We start from the raw sequence: 25,526 nt of genomic DNA, 5'->3' as shown, positions 1-25,526 counted from the left end.
AGCTGCCCCAACACGACAGGTTCCCGCCGGCGCCGTCCACTCCTTGTCGCAGCCGGCGGGAACGCTGTGGGTGGGGTTCCTGCACCGTTGGGTGGGGGGGCCTCCGATGGGGTCCGGCCCGATCGGTGCCCACCAATCGGTGGGCCGCCCTCTCTAAGGGAGAACCTCCTTTCCTCTGCCGCCTCGCAAGATCCATCAACCATCTTCTTGCGGGGCAGACTCTGAGGACAGCAACCGCACATGCGCGGGTGACGTCATTTACGTGGCACCGGCCGCGGCGCTTACGCGGCGCCGCTTTTTACGCAGCGCCAAGGCCCAACGCGCGTAAATGACGCGGTGCCGTTCCTAGCCCCCCCGGGGGGCGGGAAAATAGGGGGCTGGGAGCGGGCTCCGACGCCGGAGTGAAACACTCCGGTTTTCACTCCGGCATCGGCACTTAGACTCCCGTTGGGAGAATTGCGCACATAAAGTCCCCGGTAGAATGTCTCAAATGTTCGGTTGACCTTTTTTGGTCGGCTACCAGTCTGCCGTTGCTATTCTTCACATGCACTATCTCCCTCGTGGCTGCCTGCTTTCTCAGCTGTGAGCCAGTAGGTGGCTCGCCTTTTCTCCGTGTTCATAGAAGGTCCCCCGTGTCTGGCGGAGTTGGCGCACTGCCTTCCTGGCGGATAGCAGGTTAAAGTCCATTTGTAAGTTTTTTTTCTCTCCGCCAGAAGCTCTATGGTAGGGACCTCGGAGTACTTTCTGGCGACCTACAGAATGGAGTCAATCAATTGTTGCCTGGCCACCTTCTCTTCCCTGTCTGTTCATGCCTTGTAGGCTATAATGTCTTCCCTAATCACAGCCTTCAGTGCCTCCCAGACTTGCCTGTTCTGGTTGTTAGTAATGCACTCACCTGTGGCCTGTGATGTTATCTGGCAGAAGACCTCATCAGCCAAGAGGTCTGCGTCTAAACTCCACATAGGGCATTGGGCACAGCCTGTCTCCAGCCTCACAGGGGGCCCTTCCAAAATGGCGACAGTCATCGTTATCACTATGAGTCCGGGCCTCTGCACTCCGGGGTTTCACTTTTTGTCTAGGGGCGTCCAAACATGGCTGCCGACTGTGTGTATGCCAAGTGGGTGCCCCCCCTGCAGTCCGGGGTCTTCCTTTGTTTGGGGACCTTCCAAAGTGGCTGCTTGCAGCACCATCTTGTTTCCTCAGCCTGCTTCCTGCCTATTGAAGCCAATCCGAGAACCTATCCTCTCTTCCCATCTTGTTCCTTTTGTGTTCCTTGCCCCCCTATTTTCCCCCCTCCATCGCTGCCTTCCCTCCCCCCAAGCAAGGCGTCCCCTTCCCTTCTGGGAGGTGCGCCATGGCCCCCTTGCTGTCTGTCTCCCGGGCTGAACTAGCCCCTAACTTACGCCCGCTGATTGTCCGCTTTCTCTGTCTGTACCTCACCCTCACCTGTATTTCCTGTCTTCTCCCTTCCCTGTGACACGGTCTCTTTGATCTGAGCGAAGCAGCACAGTCCCACGCAAACATATCAAATATCCAATTCGCCTCTATCTCTTTAGCAATCCTCCTCTGATCCACCTTCATTGCTACCTCGCCTGTCCCTTGTCCAGGCCGTTGGCCCAAGCAAATTTATTTGCCTCTGTTGGGGTGTTAAAATAATGCTCCTTGTTCTGGTATGTGACCCAGAGACTGGCTGGGAACAGCATTCCGAATCACACCCCATTCTTGCCTGATTAAACTCGGCCCTGCATTTTACCAGGTCTGCCGCAATATCTTGATATATTTGGATTGTGTGCCCTTCCCACCTCAGGATCCTCTCTCAATCCTGGTATCTTTGTAGCTTCGCAATGATCGTTTTGGTTGTTCCTCTGCCTTGGTTTTCGGCCTGAGCGACCTGGGTGCTCTGTTGAGCTCTGGAGGTTGGGGAAACTGTCCCTCCTGACTAGGTTGCCCAGCATTTGGGCGACGTAGCCTGTCAGGTCTCTGCCCTCAATACCTTCTGGCAGGCCCAGAATCCGAACGTTCTGTCGTCGGGACCTGTTTTCTTGATCCTTGATTTTTCCCTTTAAGGTCCCTTGGGCCGCCACCAACCTTTTAACTTTTGCCTCCAGGACTTGGGTCGTTTGTCTCCCTCTCGTGGGTGGCCGGAGCCCCCTCTCCTCGTGGGTCCACCGGCACGTCCGGCTGCTGCTCGTGGCCCTTGCCACTTCTGCCATCCCTTCAGCCCCTCGAACTCTCGTTTGCTGGTGTTTTCTTCTTCTCACCGTTGAGGTTAAGTTACCTTTGAATTTCCGTGCAAAATTTGCCTAAAGGTGCCTATTTGGTTCTGGTCTTGAGGAGAGCCACCTGATGTGCTTCCACTTGGCATATTCACGTCGCCGGTAGTTAATCTACTCAATTTCCTAACATCTTCTTAACCGATCATATTCCTTCTGGCACCAACAGTCTCTAGCTCCTTCAAAACAATTGTTGGCCTGGTAGAAATAGGCCATTAACAGATTCAAATTGTGTTCTAGGAAAGCAGCTGTAATAGTTTCATGACTGCATGAATACTGTGCTGGGTGAGCAAATCACAAAGGACTTGGTTGCTTTCTGTTTACGGATACCATGCAGGACTAGCATGTTGGCAGAACATTTATCTTGAATGCCATTAGAAGGGACAATGTGGATTCTCCATCTTGTATTTATTCACAGTATGTGGTATGGCTGGTTAAGACCAGCATTTATTTCCAATCACTTGCCCTGGGTAGAAGTGATGGCTTGCTAGACCATTTCAGAGTTGGCCATATTGCACTGGAGTAACAAAGGTCAGACTGATCAGGATAGCAGATTTTTTTCCCCTATAGGACATTAGTGAACCAGATGGATCTTTACGACAGCCTGCGAGTTTCAAGCTCATAGTTCTTGACACTAGCTTTTTTTTTATTCCAGATTTTTCTTCTATTAACTGAATTCCTCATTTATTTCGAACTTGTGTCCGAATCATTAGTCCAGTATTATTATCCAGGAACACAAACACTATGCTGCTGTACTCCCTGAGACCGTTCAACACTTTTCGAGATATGTCTTTTCAAATTCATTCTAGGGTTGTGTATTTCTGTGCAGAGCAGCATTTATTGCATATCTTATTGCCCTGAGATTGTAGTGGTAGGCCTCAACTTCCGTTGCAGTCTGTGTGGTATAACTGCTACTACCTCAGTGGTGTTCACAAAGGAGTTCGCATTGCTTTCTCATGTTCAAAACTCCCTCTGTGGTGTTTTTGTTCTCCTAAACCACAACTGAAGAATTTTGTCATAATTTTTAATGTATGTTTGCCCTCAGTCTTCTGTAGCCTAGTCTTTGGAAGAGCTGGTATGAGTTCAGAGTAAGACTTTGTATTCATTGGAGGTAAAAGGAGATCTTGTTGATTTCATTACTCCTGTGAGGATTACAGAAGGAATAGAGATAGTTATCTTTGATTTCTTTATTTCTGTTGAGTGCAGATCGGTGTGGAGATTGACTACATTCAGTAACAGGGAAAAAGCTATGCAAGAGATAAGTAATCCGAAATAAAAACAGAAATTACTGGAAATGCTCAACAGATCTGGCAGCATCCTTGAAGAGGGAATTAATTCAAAACCATTCCTTCTACATTTACTGGGAAGCACTGATGAGAATGATGTAAGATTGATTGTCATAAAATCAAAAACTAGGAGGAAAAACTAAATTACTACTCTATGGTGAAATGGTGTGGTCAGAACCTGAATTTGGCGACTCCTTATTAAATTGTGACTTCTTATTAAATTGTTCCCCAGTTCTGGTCCACAAGGGGAACAAGCATCTGCCCTGTCAAGCCCTCCACAGGATCTTGTGTTTCAATACGGTCACCTTTCATTCTTCTAAACTCCAATGGGTACAAGCCCAGCCTGTCTAATATTTTTCATAAGATAACCCCTCACTCTAGGAATCAGTCGAGTGGACCGTCTATGAATCTATGAACTGCATCTAATACAATTATTTTTCTCAAATAATGAGACCTAAATTGTACACCTTTCTAGAGATGTGAGCTCACTAATGCCCTGTACAATTGATGCTCTGTATATTGGTTGGAGGCTTCTGCTCGAAGCCTGGGCTACCCACGCAAAGCTTGCAGGAGAATGGTGGTGGTCAAGGATTGTGTGAGAGTGGGATATTAAGTCATAGAATCGCTGACGGCATAGGAGGAGGCAATTTGGCCCATCTAGTCCAAGTCTAGCCCTGTAGGTTTATTTCCTTCAAGTGCCTTCTAATTTCCTTTTGAAATCTTTGATTTCCGCCTCTGCAACCTTCAAGGGCAGCAAGTCCCAGGTCATCACAACTTGCTGTGTTTTTAAAAAAAATCCTCCTTGCATTTCTCCCTGAATCTCATGCCCAAAACTGTTTATTTGTGTACATTGCATAAGACATCCTTGCATTTGTAAGCAAAAGAAAGCAGGTTCGTAAACCTTTTTACATGATAATTCTGTCCTTCAAAATGCATATGTAAATTTCCCCAGATCATATTGCAAATAATCCTTAATTTATTTATTTTCACAAGACCCATGGTATGTGGGGTGAATTAACACGGTTTTATGTCAACAAATGTTTCTGAAATGGTAAGTTATGGACCCAGCTCCTGGCATTTGATAAGTGTTTCTGAATCCTGAATCATGTTGAATGTTATCATCCAGTGGTCCTTGTTCCATAAAGATTTACAACTTATTTTTCAGTATGCTCTCTGGGGCATTTGTCAAAACAAGATCAAGGTAAAAATTGCCTCACATGCTAGCTATGGGGAGGTGTAGTGGTAATGTAGCTGGACAAGTAATCCAGAAACCCAGAGTAATGACCTGGGGACCCAGGTACAAATCCCGCCACGGCAGATGGTGGAATTTAAACTTTTAAAAAAAAAAGAAATCTGTAATTAAAAGTCTAATGATGTTCATGAAACCATTGTCAATAAAAACCCATCTGGTCCTTTCAGGAAGGAAATCTGCCCTCCTTACCTGGTCTTGCTGACATGTAATTCCAGACCCACAGCAATGTGGTTGACTCTTAAATATCCTGTCGACCCTGCAAAACCCTCCAATATCTGTGAGCTTGTGCCAAAGTTGGGAGAGCTGTGTCACCGAGTAGTAAAGCAACAGCCTGACATAGTCATACTCATGGAATCATACCTTACAGATAATGTCCCAGGCACCACTATCACCATCCATGGATATGTCCTGTCTCAGCGGCAAGACAGATCCAACAGAGATGGCAGCACAGTGCTATACAGTCGGAAAGGAGTTGCCCCGGGAGTCCTCAACATCGATACTGGATCCCATGAAGTTGCACGGCTTCAGACAAAGAACCCTGCTGATTGCCCTGTACCGACCACCATCAGCTGATGAAACCGTACTCCTCCACATCGAACACCACTTGGTGGAAGCACTGAGGGTGGCAAGGATGCAGAATATATTCTGGGTGGGGGACTTCAATGTCCATCACCAAGAGTAGCTCCTCTACATTTAAACCCAATTCAAATAATAAGCAGCCTTTTTATTTTTGTTACCGAAGCAGATAACCTCCCATTTATCCACATTCTCCTGCATCTGCCAGGCATATGCCCACTCACTCAGCCAGTTCAAATCTGCATCTCTGCATCCGTGTGTAGTTTGCACATTCTCCCCGTGTTTGCTTGGGTTTCACCCCCACAACCCAAAGATGTGCAGGGTAGGTGGATTGGCCATGCTAAATTGCCCCTTAATTGGAAAAAATGAATGGGGTACTCTGTTTATTAAAAAAAAAGAAACATCTGCATCCTCTTCACAGCTCGCCCTCCCATCCAACTTTGTATCATCTGCAAGTTTGGAGATAATATATTTAGTTCCCTCATCCAAATCATTAATATACAATTTGAACAATTGGGATTCGAGCACAGATCCCAGCAGTACCCCATTAGGCACTGCCTGCCAATCGGAAAAAAGCCAATCAAACTTTTTGCTTCCTGTCTGCTAACCAACTTTATCCATCTCAAGACACTACCCACAATTCCATGCGCATTAACTTTACATGGTAATCTGCTATGTGAGACCTCATCGAAAGCCTTCTGAAAGTCTAAATAAACCACATCCACCAGTTCCGCTGGTCAAATTTACTAGTTACATCTTCAAAGAATTCTAGTAGATTTGTCGAGCATGATTTCCCTTTTGTAAATCCAGGCTGACTTTGTTTGATTATACCACTGCTTTCCAAATGTTTTGCTATGAAATCCTTGATAATGGACCCTAGCAACTTCCATACTACCGACGTTAGGCTCACTGGTCTATAGTTTCCGGTTTTCTTTCGACCTCCTTTTTGAATAGCATTTTTTTTTTTAAAGTATTTTATTTGAATTTTTATCATTTTAACATTTTACAAAGCAGAACAAAAATATGACACCCCCAAATACAATAAACCCTGCACCAACCCCCCCCCCCCCCCCCTCCCAACAGTTGATGGTAACTAGCACTCCGAAATGCAAAATAATCAAACCCTATCTCTTGTGACCCCCTCCCCCCGCGCAAATCTCACCTTCTCCAGATGTAAGAACTCCATTAGATCCCCAGGCACGTCAAGTCAAAGGGTGGAGAAGCTGACCTCACAGAACCCACCTGCAAACGATCAACGAGGTGAAGGCAAAAACATCTGTCCCTGCTCCCCTCTGCAACTTCAGCATGTCCTGCACACTGAATATGGCCCCCAGGGGACCCAGCTTCAAATTCACATGCAGGATCAAAGACATAATGCTGAAAAACGACTCCTAAAGTGTCTCCAACTTCAGGCAGGCCCAATCCCGGGCCACCTGCACTCCAAATACCTGAACTGGGGTTGTTGACAACCAAAATTGCAAATCTTCTCCCTCCTCCTCTTCTCTCCCCCCCCCCCCATCCTCCAACTCCCCACCCTAGAGGAGATGCCAGTTTTTCCAAAATTCAACTTTTATCCCACAATCGCCCCAAATCTCTTGGGCAGATCCATTATGTCCCCCACCGAATAGCTTGGGTCTGAAGTATATAACAGCAGATTATCTGCGTACAGAGATGTCCTGTAACCGTTCCGGAAAATCCTTAACCCAAGCACCAGGGAGGCAATGTACATTCTGAAGTCTCATTTGCGACCATAGAAACAGCTGTCTATTCCCCATACAATTGAATTCCATATAACTATTGCATTATCACACTTTTTCCTCCTCCCCTGTAACAGACAACCATGGTGCAACGGATTTCTGCTTTCCCGAGAAGTCATTCCCCTCAACTGTACCCAAAACGGTATATCTGTTTTGCATGGGAATAACCACAGGAGAGATTTCTGCACTACCTTCTCTGTCTGGTGGTCACCCATTCCCTTCCTGGCTATGGAGTCTGAGCCTGTGGTGTCACCACCTCTCTATATGTGCTATCCATGACACACTCTGCCTTGCGGATGCTCCACAGTGCCCCCAGATGTCGCTCCAGCTCCGAAACCCAAGCTTCCAGGAGCTCCAGCTGGAGACTCTTCCTGCACACGTGCTGGTTCTGCGAACAGGAAACGCTCCTGGTCTCCCACATGTAGCAAGAAGATCAGACCACTGCTTGGAGCTCGTCTGCCATGTCTCCCCCTTTAAATTAAATGTATCCTTTAAATATAAAATGATATAAACTAGTATTAACTAATATTAACTCGGGCCCTTCTTCTCTGCTCCTTGTATCATCGAATATTTAAATGTACCCACCCAATCAGCTCTTGATTTCCTGGTTCTGCTTTCAGATTCACTTTTCCTTTTATCCTCAGCTCCATTCCCTAAACATTGACTTTTAAGTTTCAGCTATTCCTACACCGTTCTGAATATCAGTTACTCACTCACCAACCGAACAGTTTACCGCTTTCCTGTGACGTCACTGTAGATTTTTTTTCTCAAACCGAGCATGCTGCCTGCAGGATACTCTGACTGCTTCAGTACAATGCTGATTGCAGGATACTCTACCCAGACTGCTTCACTGCAACTGACTGCAGGATAATCTTCACTGGCTGCTTCACTGCAATGCTGATTGCCGGATACTCTACCCAGACTGCTTCACTGCAACTGACTGCAGGATACTCTTCCCACACTGCTTCACTGCAATGCTGATTGCAGGATATTCTTCCCAGACTGTTTCAGTGCAACATTGGCTGCAGGATACTCTTCCTAGGCTGCTTCACTGCAACGCTGCCTGCATGATACTCTTCCCAGACTGCTTTACTGTGACTGACTGCAGGATACTCTTCCCAGACTGCTTCACTGCAATGCTGGTTGCAGGATACCCTTCCCAGACTGCTTCACTGCAATGTTGATTGCAGGTTATCCTTCCCAGACTGCTTCACTGCAATGCTGACTGCAGCATACTCTTCCCAGACTGTTTCACTGCGATTTTTACTGCAGGATACTCTTCCCAGTAAGAAAAGTAGGTTTGTTTATCGAAACAACACCCGTAAACCGGATGGGTTTTTGAAACTGTCCAGTATGATGCTTCCTTTCTATTCTAGATTTATTTATCAACTGCTCCGGTTTCCTCCCACAGTCCAAAGATGTGCGGGTTAGGTGGATTGGCCATGCTAAATTGCCCATAGTGTCCTAAAAAGTAAGGTTAAGTGGGGGTTGTTTGGGTTACGGGTATAGGGTGGATACGTGGGTTTGAGTAGGGTGATCATTGCTCGGCACAACATCGAGGGCCGAAGGGCCTGTTCTGTGCTGTACTGCTCTATTCTATAACTCCGTTGGCAGGATAGCAAAATTGTGATGCTGAATGATGCCAAAGTTGCAGGTTCAATCACTGGTAGTTCTTGGAGATCTGTCACCTTGTCTAGCCCAAATGTTTGTGGAGTGGTGTCCCTAAAGCTGTATATATGGCTCAGTTTTGTCTCTCTAATGATGATTAGTGGTTAATGGCTAATTACCATACGTTATTTATTAACTGATTTTTCCCACTGCTGTGTATTTCGGTCATTAGTCCAGGACTTTAGATCTTAGTCCAGTAATATAGTCACTGTATCATTGTTCAGATATTCCTCTCTTTTGATGTACCCCACTTATTCATCACTACTTAGACATTCTTCCTCTGTCCAGCCAACAACTTGGTGCTGCAAACTATGGTCGTAAAAATTAATGTTGTTCGCCAATTTCTGCCATGCTTACTGCATGGAAGTTTGATCTTACCTCTGCCAACAAAACATTCAATCTTTCTCTGCTGAAAATCCATGACTTTCTGATGGGATAGTTATTAGCCACAATGTCTGGCACCAAGAAGCAATCAATAGCAAGTGCAGCATGCCTTTAAAAGCATTTAGTCATAAAAATTGCCTGGGTGTCTTTTTTTTAAAGAGTAAGTTGGATCAAATGCCAATATTGAAACAGGCCAAATTGTCTATGAATCAGTCAATCCTTTAAATTCAAGCAGAGTGGTTTCTTTCTCCTTCATCAAATACTGCTGAAAATTGCCACTGGCTCAACTGCACTTCAAAGGAATTCATTGTATTTGAAGGGTGTTGAAGCTGGTGTAGCTGCATATGATCCGAAGCCCAGGAATGTTTCCTATCCCAGGACTTGATGACCAAAGAAGGTCTGTTCATAACGCGGCCAAACAGGTTCACTATCACCCTGCAAATCCTTCCAACATACAGCAATGGCAAGCATTGAGTGAGGGAGATGCCTGGTCAGCTATATGATGGAGAGAAAGTTAGAATCTCTACCATCACTATCCATAGCTCCAGACTACAATGTGCATGGAAAACTGCATGTTGCCTCTGTAACTTGGACTCCGACCACTATCGTTCTGTGTTCCTGGAGTAAAGAGCAGTATAATCAGGGTATTAATCAACAAATCAGGAGTGCACTTGAGTCAGTCACTTGGTTCTTCTGACAATTCTCAGAAATGGAAATAATATCCATCTTTTCCAACTGTAACCAAACTTTAGGGCTTCATCTTACTTAAAATCTTATTTGGGAGTTGAAAAATAATTGTATTCTTAAAACAAGAACTTACATTGTGGAAAATTTCATAGATGGAATATTTGTACCATGCCATAAATGGACAGATCCATTTATAATAATAATTTTTATTGCATTTACACTGCAATGAAGTTACGGTGAAAATACCCGAATCGCCACACTCCGGCGCCTGTTCGGGTACACAGAGGGAGAATTCAGAATGTCCAATTCACCTAACAGCACGTCTTTCGGGACTTGTGGGAGGAAACCGGAGCTGGAGGAAACCCATGCAGACATGGGGAGAACGTGCAGACTCCGTACAGACAGTGACCCAAGCTGGGAATCGAACCTGGGTCCCTTTAAAAGTGGTGACTAAATAAAAATGCAACTGAAAGGTCTAATGTTAGGTGGCTATGGTAATTAGTTTAAAGGCTTTTTAGTTAACAGAAGTTTGTTAGGGCAGGATTCTCTGATCCTGAGGCTAAGTGTTGATGCCGTCGTAAATGGCATTGCGTTTGCGACGGCGTCAATATGCCGTCAGGAGCAGCGATTCTGACCCCTACAGGGGGCCAGCACAGCACTGGAGTGACCCACGCCGCTCCAGCTGTCGATGCCGGCGTCAGATGGGCGCTGCAGGTCTGCACACGAGCAGTAGGGCCAGCGCCAATGCTCGCATGCGCAGTGGCTCCCTTCTCCGCGCCGGCCCCGACGCAACATGGCGTAGGGCTACAGGGGCCGGCATGGAACAAAAGAGGCCCCCAGCCCGAGAGGCTGGCCTGCCAATCGGTAGGCCCCAAGCCCGAGAAGCCGGCCCACCGATCGGTAGGCCCCAATCGTGGGCCAGGCCACAGCGGAGGCCCCCCCCCCCCCCCCCCAAACCAGGCCGCCCCCAGATGCATCCACGCTGAGGTCCCACTGGGTAAGACTACACGTGGACGGCGCCGACGGGACTCGGATTTTTTTGTACAGCTGCCTGGCCCATTCCGGGCAAATAATAGTCGGGGGGGCCGTGTAGAATCGGGGCGACGTCGCGCAATACACGCCCAGCCCGGCGATTCTCAGGCCTGGTCTGGGCTGAGAGAATCCCGCCCATTATATTCTGTAGGTCACAAATAAATGTGTAGTGATCTTGATTGCGGCCTGTCCAAAGTATGGAAAACGAGTGGTGAAGTTCATTGTACGAGAACTGCTACTGTAGTATGGGCCTGTTCTGTCTTTACCGTATTCTTCCGTTTAATTCATTAAAAAAAATACACCTCTGCTTTAAATAATGCAGATTTGTACCTGACAATGAGCAATGATCTGCAAAATTAAAGGTTCCGCCAGTGCACCGATCTGATTGGTGCTCCAGATGGAATCATATATACTGTAATGCAAGTGCAAGAGAAATTGGTGACAGAGGATTTAAAACAGCAGAGCATCTTGCAGAATTCACGACAAAATGAAGAATTATCTAAAGGTGCAGATCAATTATAATTATCAGTCAATTCCACTATTACCTGCCAGGACTTTTAATTAAAAATTTGTATTGTTTTACAGATCTCTAAATCATCACAAAGACGTCAAAAACATTTGGACCATGCCACTCTACATTCCACTATTAGTTTTTTTTATAATTTGCTTTTGTTCTTAAAGCAGTCTGACAATTAGTGTATGACCTCTGGGATTGAAGATAATTTGATGGAACACCCTGAAAGAGATGTGGAATATTTTCCATCAATACATAGTTTAAAAAAAAGTTATGTGTATTTTTAAAAATTAACAACTTTGAATCCAGTGTGCTTTTGTGAATTCTGTAGAATACAGTGCAAAGGCCCTTGATGTAAAAACCTAATTGTGTAACACAAATGACTGCAGTGGTAGGTAGATATTCGGTGAGAAGCGTGTTACCAATCAGGCAACTATGTTCTCGTATAAAGTCAGCTCTCATGAGTGAAGTTACACAAAGATATATATATTCAAATGAAAAACTTTGTAATGTGTAAATGTGATTTGTTTTTAATAAATCAATATTGGAGTGGACTTCAGTGAGTAGTTGCAGTAAATTTAAAGATTATATTTGAATAAATTGTAACCATTTAGCAAAAGAATGATGCAGGTATAGATGTTTATCTTACATTATTTTTGGGGGAGAAAAATCATTGAAAAGATTTTTTGTAGTAGAGTGCTGCATGTAGCGATTGTGTGAAAGACAAAGTGAACCTTACAGAACCTCAGTGTGCAGAACATTTGATCAGATCAATGCTATAATGTTTGTATAAAGTGGTTTCAAATGTCAGGGAAATTTTAACTAACACTATTTTCAGTAAGAAGTGAGTCTTTTTGAAGTCGAGCTAAATTTCCCATTATGAATGTGATAATTGTTGGTCAGATTTAGCAATAAAACCCATCAACTGTGATATTTTGTTATTACATATATGCCTTGTAAATAGCCTTATGGCTGAAAAACTTAATCTTAATGTATGGTACTCACGTTTATTTAAAACAATATATTAAATTTTAAAAAGCCATAAATTTTGAAAGGGAGAGATAATTGGAAAAGAAGTGAGTTAGCTACAAATTGGAAGAAATTGCTAATCTGCAATGTTAGGAAAGATTTTAAATAACCTATTGTATTTTGGTTCTGGCCAAGGATCTCTATTTATACAACTGACTTGACAGTCAAAAGTTTACATGTGCACTAACTGACTTTAAGCTAGCAGTTCTAATTTGTCAAAACCCGTGCTGGCATAAAGGAATACCTTGCATTTGCAATTGATCATTTTATTCTGTTGTATAAACTAAGGTGCAAGCCTGTTTAGTGTAACAATGACTTATGTGTCTTTGGATATGTCATTTGTCAGCAATAAACTTTCCTAGAATTACCAATGCGAGTCTTTGTATTTTTTATGTAAGTACAGTGAATATCTTTATGCTCTTTGACTAAAATCTAGCCATTAAGCAGAAGATGTAAATGCTTTTGGCATTCTACTGGTTGACGTTTTTAAAAAAAATGCAAGTTCAGACTCATTGCTACCTGCGTGACAAGAGAACCTTACAAAACAAAAGCTATTTAATCAAAAGTATCCTCTTATGGTTTTCTACTTATTTGCTGCATCTATGCTGTAGTTTTATATATTAAACACCTGTAGAAACCATCACATTTAAATGTTTATGGAATAAGTATATCATCTATACCAAGACTAAATGAAGAAAAGACTTTTACATGATGTTGTGCTTGATCTCCCATTGTGCTGATGATGCCTGATGCTTTATACATATTCTAGCCACACACACGTTTGACAAGTTTCAAACGAAACACCCATCCAGGTGACTAGCTTTTAAACGTTTCAGATTCAATTTTAGCTAACGTCAACAGGTCACAGATCTCTTTGACACTATCCGGTGATTTGACTGGACTGCAAGGTTCCGACGAACCATCGTCTTCAACGTGCTCCTCTTCAGACACTTTGAGGTCACTCTTAACGTCAACCTCGTCGGGATGGCAAATCCCATTATCTTGAATCATTGACACCACCAGCTTCATAATTTTCCTCATCACTGGTGTTTTCAGGGCCATTGCTTTCTTGGTTGCCAAACTCACTATTCCGGTTGATAGGTTGGTCTAAGTGCCTCCTATCTCCCAACATCCTTGTAACCCCTTAGATTTTTGTTCAGGTGTTGCCGGTGTTTTGAAGGATCTGTAGCAATTAATACTTGGATCGCCCATATTTCAAACTATTGCTACTGTTTTATTTGTGATGGGGAAAGAAAGAAATCTGCAATAACCTCAATACCCCTAACTCCAGAAAACCTGTCCTTTCTTGCCCTTGTTCAAACGGGTAAGTATTTACAGTAAAATCTAATGTTAGAAGCTATACCTGTGTGTGAAGAACTACTGTTTTATAAAAACTAATTGTTTTAAAATTTCAGTATAGCTGTGTGTACACCACACCTCCCTTGGATTTGTGGTATGTCAAATCTTCCAGTAACATTTTAGGCACTAAAAGGGCAAACCCACAAATCCAATTTGTTGCATTGATTGCCATTTCAAAAACATATATAATCTACATTAACACTATTTTTGATATTTCCTTAACCAATCAATTTTTTGTAATCTTCCAGACAAAAGATCTGACTCTGAAGTGAAGAAGGAAAAGAAAGGTAAGCTCCATTTTGTGCGTGAACTGCTTCTGGCAATAATTATTTTGGGTGACTTAGTCACTGTAGTTTAGGCCACTGAAAATGTGCTTCCTGTTGGTATGCAGATGGTCATGCAGTTGCCCAAAGATGCAGTCCTAGTCTTGTATGGTAATTTTAGTTTGATTTAATCTGACTGGGTGAGAGGCAGTCCCTTACTTAATTAATAGGTCAAGATTGAGTACTATAATACCAGTAGAAAAGGGGTGTTGAGAATGAACTCTTGAGGATCAGCCAGTTTTCACTGAGTTGGCTTTGCTGCTTGCCAATGTAAGTTCTTCAAATTTGACAGCCCCACTCACTCCCTGTGGACGGAGGAAATGAAGGGATGGGACATCTAAAGGCATAAGTCAGAACCAGGTTCAGGAAGCAAGCTCATCAAGTGGATGCATTTAAAATTGCATGCCTGCTAAAATCACTATTAAACATTTGGAAAGATCATTTGAAGGTTAGTATTTTGGAAAATGATTTTCACCTACTTCCTAGAGAATAGTTTGAAAAATCAATTTGCTGGGTGAATTGAACTATAATTTAGATTTTTAAATTAAAATAACACCCAGGTATGGGATGGCATAATAGATGTTGATAATTATGAATGGATGGGTAGACTGTTTCTAGGAGATACGGGTGAAAAATGAGGGACCATATATATACAATGGAGCAGGCCATTGTAAGGAAGTGGAATTCACATCCAGGATTAGTAGTTTAGACAGACATGGTGTCAACATTTCGAGACTAGATTGGATAGGTGGATAAAGGAAAAAGGGTTGAAGGAGGTATAGGAACAGGTTGTATAAAGAAGTAAAGTATTCCCTCACATGGAAGGTAAATGTCAACCTGGAAAAATTAGGTTGATTGGCCTGTTTTCCCTGTTGCAATTTCTATGTGTACACAGGTAAACATTAACTGGGGAATCTGTACCTCCACTTTGTCATTCTCTTGCAGTTATTTTTGAGATTTGCACAGATATTGGGTGCTGCACTGTTAATACAATTGCTGACTCTTAATTTGGCAGATATTGTTTGAGGTGGCAATGCCTGGAGTTATTTGAAATGTTAAACTTGCAATCTTTTTACACTAGGTGGCACTGTAAATTAATGAATGATTGACTTATACCCATTTTGTGCTTGATGTGTGCAATTATATAGTCAATTTATTTTTTAAATGGTAAAACTAATGGCCCAAACTTCCGATGTTCAGAGCAGCGATCTCTTGTCAGGATCCTGCAGCATTCCTGGCATGTGCACATGTGCTGTAATTGGCCAGGAAGTTAAAACTTCTGATGGGCTGATTTTCACTGCCTGGGGACCCTCTGTGAATGTCTCCGACACTGAGCTCCGGGTCAGAGACTTGGGCCAAGTGCACAAGACTCACTTGAACACTTAACCCTGGATATGTTACACCATTTAATTGTAGTGTAACTCCGAGATTAACCAGCATAACTGAACTGCCCACCACAGCCGACCCTGATCTGACCCATCCGACCTGGCCTGACCTAACCCCTTCAGTCATAATTGATAAACCCACCTCCACCGTCTCCTCCTTTATGATCCTCCTTTTCACGCTTATAATATGAATCAAGATTTCAGCCATTCATTGTAAACTCTTTGGCACAGTGTCAATTTTTACTAATGCTTCAAAATTATTTTAATGTTCAATTTTCTGTTCAAGCGCTTGTTGGGTGAGTGGTATCAAGAATCTGGCTGCTTACATACAGTATCTAACCTTGCCACCTTTTCTTTTAAATATGATTTTTACATTAATATGTACCATGCAAAGTAGTGGACAGTGAAGAAAGGTCTAAGCAACATAATAATGGCAAGTACGAAAGACCAAACATTTCATGTTATGACCCTTGCTTTTTAAATTGTTAGTTATGCAACTGCTGTTTTAGATCTTTTCCATTTGGAAGTGGTGTGCTAAGTGACTGCTGTACCGGATATTATTTGTCATACTGAGCATAATCAATATAGTAAAATAAATAAGGTTGTGCTGCTGCCTTCTGTATTCACAACACAGAAGATAGATTTCACCATGAACAACTGCAGGAACTCAGCATTGACAAACTGGCAGTGATATTTTGATTTCCTCCTCGCATTTGTTCCAACTCTGCAATCTGGCCCATAGCAACCCCTGGGTGATATTACTGAGCCACCTCCATTCCTTTAGTGTTGGTCCCAGGGGATTAGTGTCCTTGAATTAACTCTTAACAGTTACACCTGCAAACTGGAAACTTGGTACAACTATCCCAACAGTTGGCTCAGATGAATAATATCTGCATTTTCTGCCAGGATAAAGAAATTGGACTGGTCCTTAATGGTGGAACAGGTTCAAGGGGCTGAATGGCCAGTGCCTGGTCCTATGTTCATGTATGTCCTTGAACACTTCCTGTTATGCACTATTACCCATTTAAATCTCTGGTATTTCAGGAAGAAGATTTTCATGCAGTTGACATTCCTTATATGTGAACCTAGGCATAAATATTAGCACGTTATTTGACCATCGGGACACTAGTTATTTAATTCTCTACAGACATTTGTAACATTACATATTCTCTTCCTCTCTAGCACGAGTCACTGCCTCCAGATTCCAGTGGGAACCCTGAGATTTGTTCTTCCACCCCCTCAACCTGAGTGTTCTGTGGGTATCAGAACCACAACAGGTGCTGTTTCACCCATTGAGCCATCACAGGAGCAGTTTTTTTCACATTTCTAATTTTAAATTTCGTTACCTGAATTTTGTCTTTGCAGATTTTCCTGAAGGACAATTTTAACATTGGTTTAATTTGACCCAGTAAAATACTTGAGAATATTCCTGAAGTTGCTTTGCTAATGGGTGAATTTGAGAGTACTGCATTTTGAATTGTTGAATATGGATTAAAAAGCAACTCCCTCCAGATTTATTTGCATTATAATTTTCATATTTTGTCTCCAAGAGTTTCCAGTGGTTAACTTAGCGAAGTATAAAATAATTCTGAGCTGTTACAACTTCTGAAAAGTTACCTTTTTTCAGATGTTGACATCATTAAACTCCAGGTTGAAAATAGAGAATTGTTGGGCTGAGTTTTCCATCTGGAGTCGGGACCCCAACATTGAGACCATGAGTGAGTCCCAACCTCACACACCTGTGTCATTGCCCCAGAGGCTACCAATAATTAATAGGGCAGGATGGGTTGCACAGTGGGAGGACCATTGCAGCACCCAGGATTTAGGCAGCTGGCAGCCTCAGCTGGAGAACCAGAGGAGAACTGCTCCTGCAATGGCTGTAAGTGTAAAACCACTTGTTGTGATCCTGATGCATACAGAACTCTGGGTACGAGGGAAAGAAAATAAATTGGGGTTCCTACTTGAATATGTAGGCAGTGGCTGGTGCAACAAAGGAAGAACATATGTAATATTACACAAATGGTGGATTCAAGATAGAGTGTACAGGCCTTGGAGGTTCAACCAAAATGTAGAACTTTATTTAGAAGATGTTAACACTACAGGCTGCGATGTTAGACTGCCCATTTGTCTGCGCAAATGGCTAAGGATGTAATCTCCAATGATGTCATGCAGTCGTTCTTTTAAAGTGCAGCTATTCAGCTACAAGGCTGCTTGTGAGGAAACACTGACTACACAACAGTGTAGAATACACTGGCCCAGTGCTCAAAGACTTGCTAAATAGGATCAATGCAAGTTCAGGGCATCGAGGATGGAGGTGCCCTTGGAAAAACTTCTAAAACCTAAGTGTGGCATAGCTACCAGGTTATCATTGGGAGGAGGAGCTTCTCCACGTAATGGCCTGAAGCTGTGGATGTGTCTTGATGATCACTGCAGCTCCAGGAGGGATTCAAATGAGGCATCAATGGTGCCCTACCCCCAGACTGGACACCTGCTTTTACAGAGCTGGCAGTATCCGCGCACAGTACAATACAATAATAACCGTTTATTGTCACATGTAGGCTTCAATGAAGTTACTGTGAAAAGCCCCTAATCGCCACATTCCGGCGCCTGTTCAGGGAGGCCGGTACGGGAATTGAACCTGCGCTGCTGGCCTTGTGCATTACCAGCCAGCTGTTTAGCCCATTGTGTTAAACTAGCCCCCAGTAGACTCACTAAACAAATCCTTAATGGCATAATTGACTGCCCGCCTTGTTGGAGCAAGCTTCTAATTTTCTTCCTTGGGAAGTTTGGGTCAAGGAACAGTCATAACACAGTTCCCACTTTATTTTCTCCATGGAGACTCTAACCTTGTCTCCATGGCACCTAGAACATTCAGCTCATTGTTTCTAAACCAGATCTAATTTTGAGGGATGTTTTCTTCTAAAATTTCCATATATTTTATAGATAATTATCAATACAAATTGTAAGCTGTTAAAGATTATCTGAAATGGCATTACCTAGTGTTGAGCAAGCCATATAGACCAATTAAGGGCAGCACGGTAACACAGTGGGTAGCACTGTTGCTTCACAGCACCAGGGACCTAGATTCAATTCCCGGCTTGGGTCACTATCTGTGCGGAATCTGTATATTCTCCCCGTGTCAACGTGGGTTTCCTTCCAGAAGTTCCGAAAGACGTGGGGCGAGATTCTCCGCAAATGCGGAGAATCGTAAAGGCTGCCGTGGGACAGGCCGTGACTCACTGCCACTTCCGGGGCCGATTCTTCCCCCCCCCCGGGCGGGGCTAGGAGCGCGGCCCCGGGTGGGGCTAGGAGCGTGGTCACGGCGGCGCGGCCTTGACGACGGTCGTCAAAGCTGCACGTCACGGCAGCTGACGCAGCCGATGACGTCAGCCACGCATGCGCAGGTTGGACAACGCCAGCCCCGCGCATGCGCAGTTGCCGTCTTTCTCCTCAGCCGCCCGGCAAGACGTGGCGGCTTGATCTTGCCGGGCAGCGGAAGGGAAAGAGTGCGTTTGGAGCACAATCGTGGTGCTCCCTTGCCAATCGGGCCTCTAGATGCCCCAAACGAGCATCTGGCGCCCGTTTCACGACGGCAGCGACCATGTATGTTTGCTGCCGTGGTGAAACGGGCGTGAAGGGCCGGCCGCTCGGCCCATCGACCTCGGAGAATCGGCGCTCGCCGTAAAAAACGGCGAGCGGTGATTCGTGGCGTGGGGGGGGGGAGAGAATAGCGGGAGGGCGTGAAAAATGTTGGGAGGCCCTCCTGCTATTCTCCCACCCGGCGTGGGGGGGCGGTGAATCGCGCCCGTGGTTGTTAGGTGAATTGGACATTCTGAATTCTCCCTCCGTGTACCCGAACAGGCGCCGTAGTATGGCGACTAGGGGATTTTCACAGTAACTTCATTGCAGTGTAAATGTGGGCCTGCCTGTGACACTAATAAAGATTATTATTTAAAATCTGCTGATCACTCATTTGTATTGAGTAGGTTGATCTTAGCTGGGGCAACAGTAAGGCCACTGTACTGAACTAGATGGGTAAAAGTTAGCTTGCGTTCCTATTCCTGTTTCATAGCCTACGATTCGAGCTGACGTTTAGCTGTAATATGGCAGTTACATTATCAACAGCACGTCATCTTTATTCATACATGAAGAATTCTAATTTGGGATGGTACCAGAAGCTTTTCATTGTGCCATAGCCCCCCTGCTGTTCTGTTAATGCTGCCTGGCTGCTGACAGTAGCTGATAAATGATGCAAATCACACATCAGAAAATACATCAATCATTTAAAAAAAATATTGTCTTGGGATGTGGTAACATTGGCAAGGTTGTATTTATTGTTCATTCTTGTGATGGGTAATGATGGTTGGTTTTCCCCCAATACCTCTGTAAATTTCCATGGTATGGTGCTTCCACAAGGATGTTCGACAGGGAATTCTATGATTTTCCCCAGTGATGATGAAATGGTGATATATATTTATTGTGTCTTGGAATTGAATGTGTTCCCACGGCCTTGCTGCATTTATAGGTGTTGCCAAATAGTGTGTGTAATGGATCTCGGGCAGGATTCTGAAGGAGGCAAAAATCACAAGTGAATTGCTTCCACCTGAAGAGAAAGCGGAAATCTAATGGCAAAGCAATGTTCACTGTTTAATCTGCTGTTAGCAAACAGGAGAAACATTGGCACTGAATGCAAGACTAGGTTGCCGTGTTCTTTAGTGGAGTTTAACCAGGAAGAACGTCTTAGTTCCATAATTATGACTGAGAAACTAATTGGGATGAACCGTTGAAAGCTGTCTTTTGAGGGGGTTAGCAAGAAAAAATTTAAAATAAAATTTAAATAACAAGGTCTAAGTATGTAACATTCAGGAGAATTATACCAGCATAACTATGCGCGTGCGCACCGATGATCGGGCACGCATATGCCGTGCGGCCGCATTTTTTTTGTTAGGTCGCAACCTTTTTTTTTAAGGGGGCCAAATGTACCTAAGGGACCATTGGGGCCAAAGGGACCCAAAACCATTTCTTCCATTTTTGTCAGCAACAAACAAGGTAAGAGAGAATGGTGGGTCGCGAAGTTCGGCCGGCGTGGGTCGCGAAGGTTGGCCAGTTGGTAAAAATGGGTCCCCGGAAAAAAAGTTGGAAAAACACTGGATTAACACATGGGAATATGATATGATTGCTGTCACAGAGACAAAGCTGAGGAAGGGGCAGGACGAGCAGTTCAATATTCTGGGGTATAGAATATTCAGGCAAGTTGTCGGCTATATGGGTGGAACTTAGAAACAAAAAGGGGGCAATCATTGCTGGGAGTATACTCATGACCCCAATACAGTCTTGGAGAGAGGGAAAGGCAGATATGTCGGCAAATCTCTGAGAAATGTAAAAATAATGGGGTAATAATGGTAGAGGATTTCAGCTTCCCAATATTAATTATATCTAACATTGTTATAAATAAAAGTATGGATCCTTTTTGAGAGTGGGGCCGACCAGTAATGCGTAACCTTAGCTTGCTATCAACCAACCTTGCCATCAGCCCACCAACAAGCAGGTTTAAGATGACCAATCTAGAGATAAGTGATACCACCTGGAATCATTTTAATTTGCTACTTACAATATTGCTTTTTGGAAGTATCCAATAAAGCTGCAGTTTGAGGACGATTACTACTTTAGAAGAGTGGGGTCACATCATTTACATTGCAGGGTTGTCTGTCACTACTTTTCAATTTGATGCAACCGTATAGTGTAAAAAAAATTAGTACTTTTTTAAAAAATGAAATAGTTATGAGAAACAATCTTTGACTATCTCTCATTTATTCGTTTTCTTCAGATAAAATTATTGTAATACTCTGTTTCAATGCCTGTGCTTTTGAAAATTGTTTTTGCCTTTACTGTAGCCAAGTTATAAATTTATAGATTCATTTACTGTAAATCTCACCCTTATTGCTCAGGATCTGTACAACTGTTCCATTTAGCTTATAGTACTTGTTCACAAGCTAACAATTTTACACTTGTTTTCGCTCAATTGCACTTGCACCTACTGTCCAGATTAGTTGTCTAGCTTCCTATCTTTAAATCGTATACAAACCTGGGCTGGGATTCTCCCCTACCCGGCAGGGCGGGGGGTCCCGGCGTGTTGGAGTGGTGTGAACCACTCCGGCGTCGGGCCGCCCCAAAGGTGCGGATGTCTCCGCACCTTTAGGGGCCAAGCCCTTATATTGAGGGGCTAGGCCTGCACCGGAGCGGTTCCCGCTCCGCCGGCTGGCGTGAACGGCCTTTGGCACCACTTCGCCTGATGGCGTAAGTCCGCGCATGCGCTGGAGCGTCGGCAGCTGCTGACGTCGTCCATGCGCAGGGGAGGGGGTCTCTTCCACCTCCGCCATGGTGAAGACTATGGCGAAGGCGGAAGAAAAAGAGTGCCCCACGGCACAGGCCCGCCCGCGGATTGGGCCCCAATCGCGGGCCAGGACACCGTGGGGGCACCCCCCAGGGTCAGATCGCCCCGTGCCGCCTGCACCCGCCGGTAAGGTAGGTGGTTTGATCCACGCTGGCGGGAGAGGGTTGACAGCGGCGGGACTTCGGCCCATCGCGGGCCGGAGAATCTCCGCGGGGGGCCCACCGACCGGCGCGGCGCGATTCCTGCCCCCGCCGAATCTCTAGTGGCGGAGAATTCGGGATACAGCGGAGGTGGGATTGACGCCGGCCCCGGGCTATTCTCCGACTCGGCGAGGAGTCGGAGAATCCCGTCCCTGATGTTTTTGCTTATGAGTTCCTGGTCTCTAGATAAATATGCATGGAGTAGATTTTCAAGACTATCTTGAATTCATTGGGTGTGAACATTTAAACCTGAAACTATCCCCATTATTGCTACTTTCAACGGTCCCCGACTGGCGCGGCGGGAATCCCGCTGGTGCCCGAGATTCGACGCCGGAGAATGGGGAAGCCGGCGGCAGGGCGCGTCCCCCAGGGGATTCTCCGACTCAGTGCCGGGTCAGAGAATCCTGGCCATTGTTTCTTCCTCTTAATTCAAATTACGCAACTTTCAATTTTTTGATCCAAATTGGAATAGAACTTAACCCTACTGGTGAATTTGAATTCCCACTGCAAGTAGGTCCTGATCAGTGAAATCTAATGCCTAATTCAAAATTCATTTAATTTAATTGCATGGGGGTTTTTCAAATGGCAACGTCACAAAGCAAAGAAAGGGTCAATTTCAGATTCATTCCCATTTTCCAGCAAGATCAGATTAAAAAGCCCAGAAAGGTTAGGTGTTCTAAGCCTCTTGAATCCAGTTGAATTTGAATGTTAATGCTCAAGTGGTTTCTGCTGCTCGAGAAGTGGAAGTCCAAACAAGTGGATGCAATAAGTAGGCGGTTAAAAAGAAACCAGTCCCCACTGTAGCCATGTCATATGTGCAGTCAATGAAGTGGTTGGCAACTAAGCCAGATATCCTGATGGACGTTTTCTCTGTAGGCAGGAAGGCAAACGTGTTGTAGACAATCATAGGTGCTTTGCAAAATGATTGGCCTTTAACACTGCAGCTTATGCTTTGCTCACATTTCAGTTGTTCTATAAATAGTTTAATGCTCTACAGGTTTTTTGTGTTTCTGTATTGCAGTTTCACTTACAATTGCATAATTTCAACTGGAGAATTCAAACTTTCATTCAAGGAAAAATTATTTCAAATTGGGGTATGCTGCATATTTATAAAATAAATTCCTAATTTTTGTAGCTCACAATGCAAGACTGTACATCCTAATTGCAAAAAATGCGTGTTTATATGCTTTCTACAATGTAATACTTCAGTTCAGTATGTTTAAATTGATCCTGTTAATTTTTGGGGTACTGTGCGTGACTAATATCTGATTACTTGCAAGAAGATCTCCACATACTTTTACCTCCTAGGATTTGCCAGCTATCAACTAACATATCAGTCAGTTTCAATGTGGCTTCTGACCTTGGCTCATGAGGGCTCATCTGTCAGTGTTATGCTGTAAAGCTCATTATTTATAAAAAAAAATCAATTTTAGTGACATCGTGTCTGCAGTATAGTAAGATGCTGGATGATGAAATTTGAGATTACAAAAACATTGTGGAAAGATAGTATGCAAAAGGACCGCTGCTGACATTAGATTTTGATTTGAATATCCTCTGGTACATAACACAGGAGCTCCCTTCCTAACAGCACTGTCGGTGTACCGATCACGTGGACTGCAGTGATTCAACAAAATAGCTCATCACCTTCTAAAGGACAATTGAAGTGGGCAATAAATGCTGGCATAGCCAGTGACACCCACATCCTGTGAAAAAATTTAAACAAAATTATAGGTGTTTAATAAATTTTTCTTTCATTCACAGGATATAGACATTGCTAGCAAAAGCCAGCATTTATTTCCCACCCCAATTGTCTTTGAAGGCTGCCTGTTTGGCAACTGAGCAACTTGCTAGACTAGGTGGGAATTAAGAGTCAACCTTGTGGAGCATTTGACTCCTCTTATAGACTGATCTGATCTCTTCACAATCGTCTCTATTGAGTAGTATTACATTCCTGTATGCTTCACCCGATGCCTGTGTCTATGTATTTACATTGTGTGTTTACGTATACCCTATGTTTTTGTTTCATTTATGGAACAATCTGTCTGGACTGTACGCAGAACAATACGTTTCACTGTACCTCAGCACACATGACAATAAACAAATCCAAATCCAAAATGCTCTGCTGACATTGTTGAATGCCTTAGTCTGATAAGGTAAAGGGTGTAACCCTGTCCCCTGCACTACTCCTGTAGCTGTGGTAGGAGAAGATCACATCAAAGGCAAATCTGCTGACATAGACCAGCATTCAGGTATACTCTTAAGTAGATGGAATCTTTTAAGTATGACCCTAGAGAAAGCCTTCCCTGTGATGCTAAAGAGTGAGATGCAGCTGTAGTTGTTGTAGTCTCCTCTGTTGCTTTTGTTTTTGTACAGTGGGATGCTTTTGATGTCTCGATTTTCTGTAGTAATGAATCTATCTTCAAGTGGAGAAGATTATAAAGGTATGTGCTTGCACAGTTCAGCCCCATCCTTGCCCAGTGCCTTTCTGTCCATTTGGAGGCCCTCTGGAGCTCACGTCATGAGAATTCTTCATCTAACTCCTCCGTGGCAGCAAGTTACCATGACAATCAGGAGAGCAGGTCTTTACAAGATTCGGGGTAAAATTGGCTGTCCAACGAAGCTCATCGGTCTCATCCATTCCTCCCATGACTGCATGCACGTCACTGTGCAGTTTAATGGCTCCATGTCTGACAGTTTAGGGGTGAAGAATGGAGTCAAACATGGCAGTTTATTAGCTCGCAGTCCGCTTGGTATTTTCTGCTCCTGAAATTTGCCTTCCATAAAGATAAGGTTGGTCTCTACTTGCACATGATAATAATAATCTTTATTATCACAAGTAGGTTTACATTAACACAGCAATGAAGTTACTATGAAAAGCCCCTAGTCGCCACATTCCAGCGCCTGTTTGGATACACACGGGGAGAATTCAGAATGTCCAAATTACCGAACAGCATGTCTTTCGGGACTTGTGGGAGGAAACTGAGCACCTGGAGGAAGCCCACGCAGGCACATGGAAAACGTGCAGACTCCGCACAGACAGTGACCCAAGCCGGGAGTCGAACCCGGGACGCTGGCGCTGTGAATCAACAGTGCTACCCACTGTGCCGCCCGTTAGACTGCAAGTTCCACAATCTATCAAGAATGAAAGCAAATACAGAAACTCATCATTTCTCATCTACTTTACACTAACAATGCTGCACTAGTTACCCACACAGTGTTACAAGGACTCATGAACTGCCTCTCCCTTGCCTGTAGCTTGTTCTCCCTGACTATAAGCGTCAAAAAAACCATGGTCATGGTGTTGCATTTCAGCCACTGATCACATTAAACAATACCCCACTGGAAGTGGTTAGCAAATTCAACTACATCAGGTCCACGATGACACAGTCTGGCCCTTGATGCAGAGC

At 44.1% G+C, this 25,526-nt stretch overlaps 1 protein-coding gene across 13 annotated transcripts in view; it reads left to right on the top strand.

Annotated features, from left to right (window-relative positions):
- Positions 1-25,526, top strand: part of unm_hu7910 (un-named hu7910) — a 265,791-nt gene that overhangs the window by 155,359 nt on the left and 84,906 nt on the right. For all 13 annotated transcript variants that reach the window (XM_038809466.1, XM_038809465.1, XM_038809455.1 and 10 more), the window contains one exon: positions 14,066-14,104. In XM_038809466.1, coding sequence (XP_038665394.1) covers positions 14,066-14,104 — 39 coding nt within the window. The remainder of the gene's footprint in view (positions 1-14,065; positions 14,105-25,526) is intronic.

Source organism: Scyliorhinus canicula, chromosome 10 (genome assembly GCF_902713615.1).
Source record: "Scyliorhinus canicula chromosome 10, sScyCan1.1, whole genome shotgun sequence".
NCBI classification, from domain to species: domain Eukaryota; kingdom Metazoa; phylum Chordata; class Chondrichthyes; order Carcharhiniformes; family Scyliorhinidae; genus Scyliorhinus; species Scyliorhinus canicula.
The sequence above is the reverse complement of the archived record's forward strand: the minus strand, read 5'-3'. Positions and strand labels throughout refer to the sequence as shown.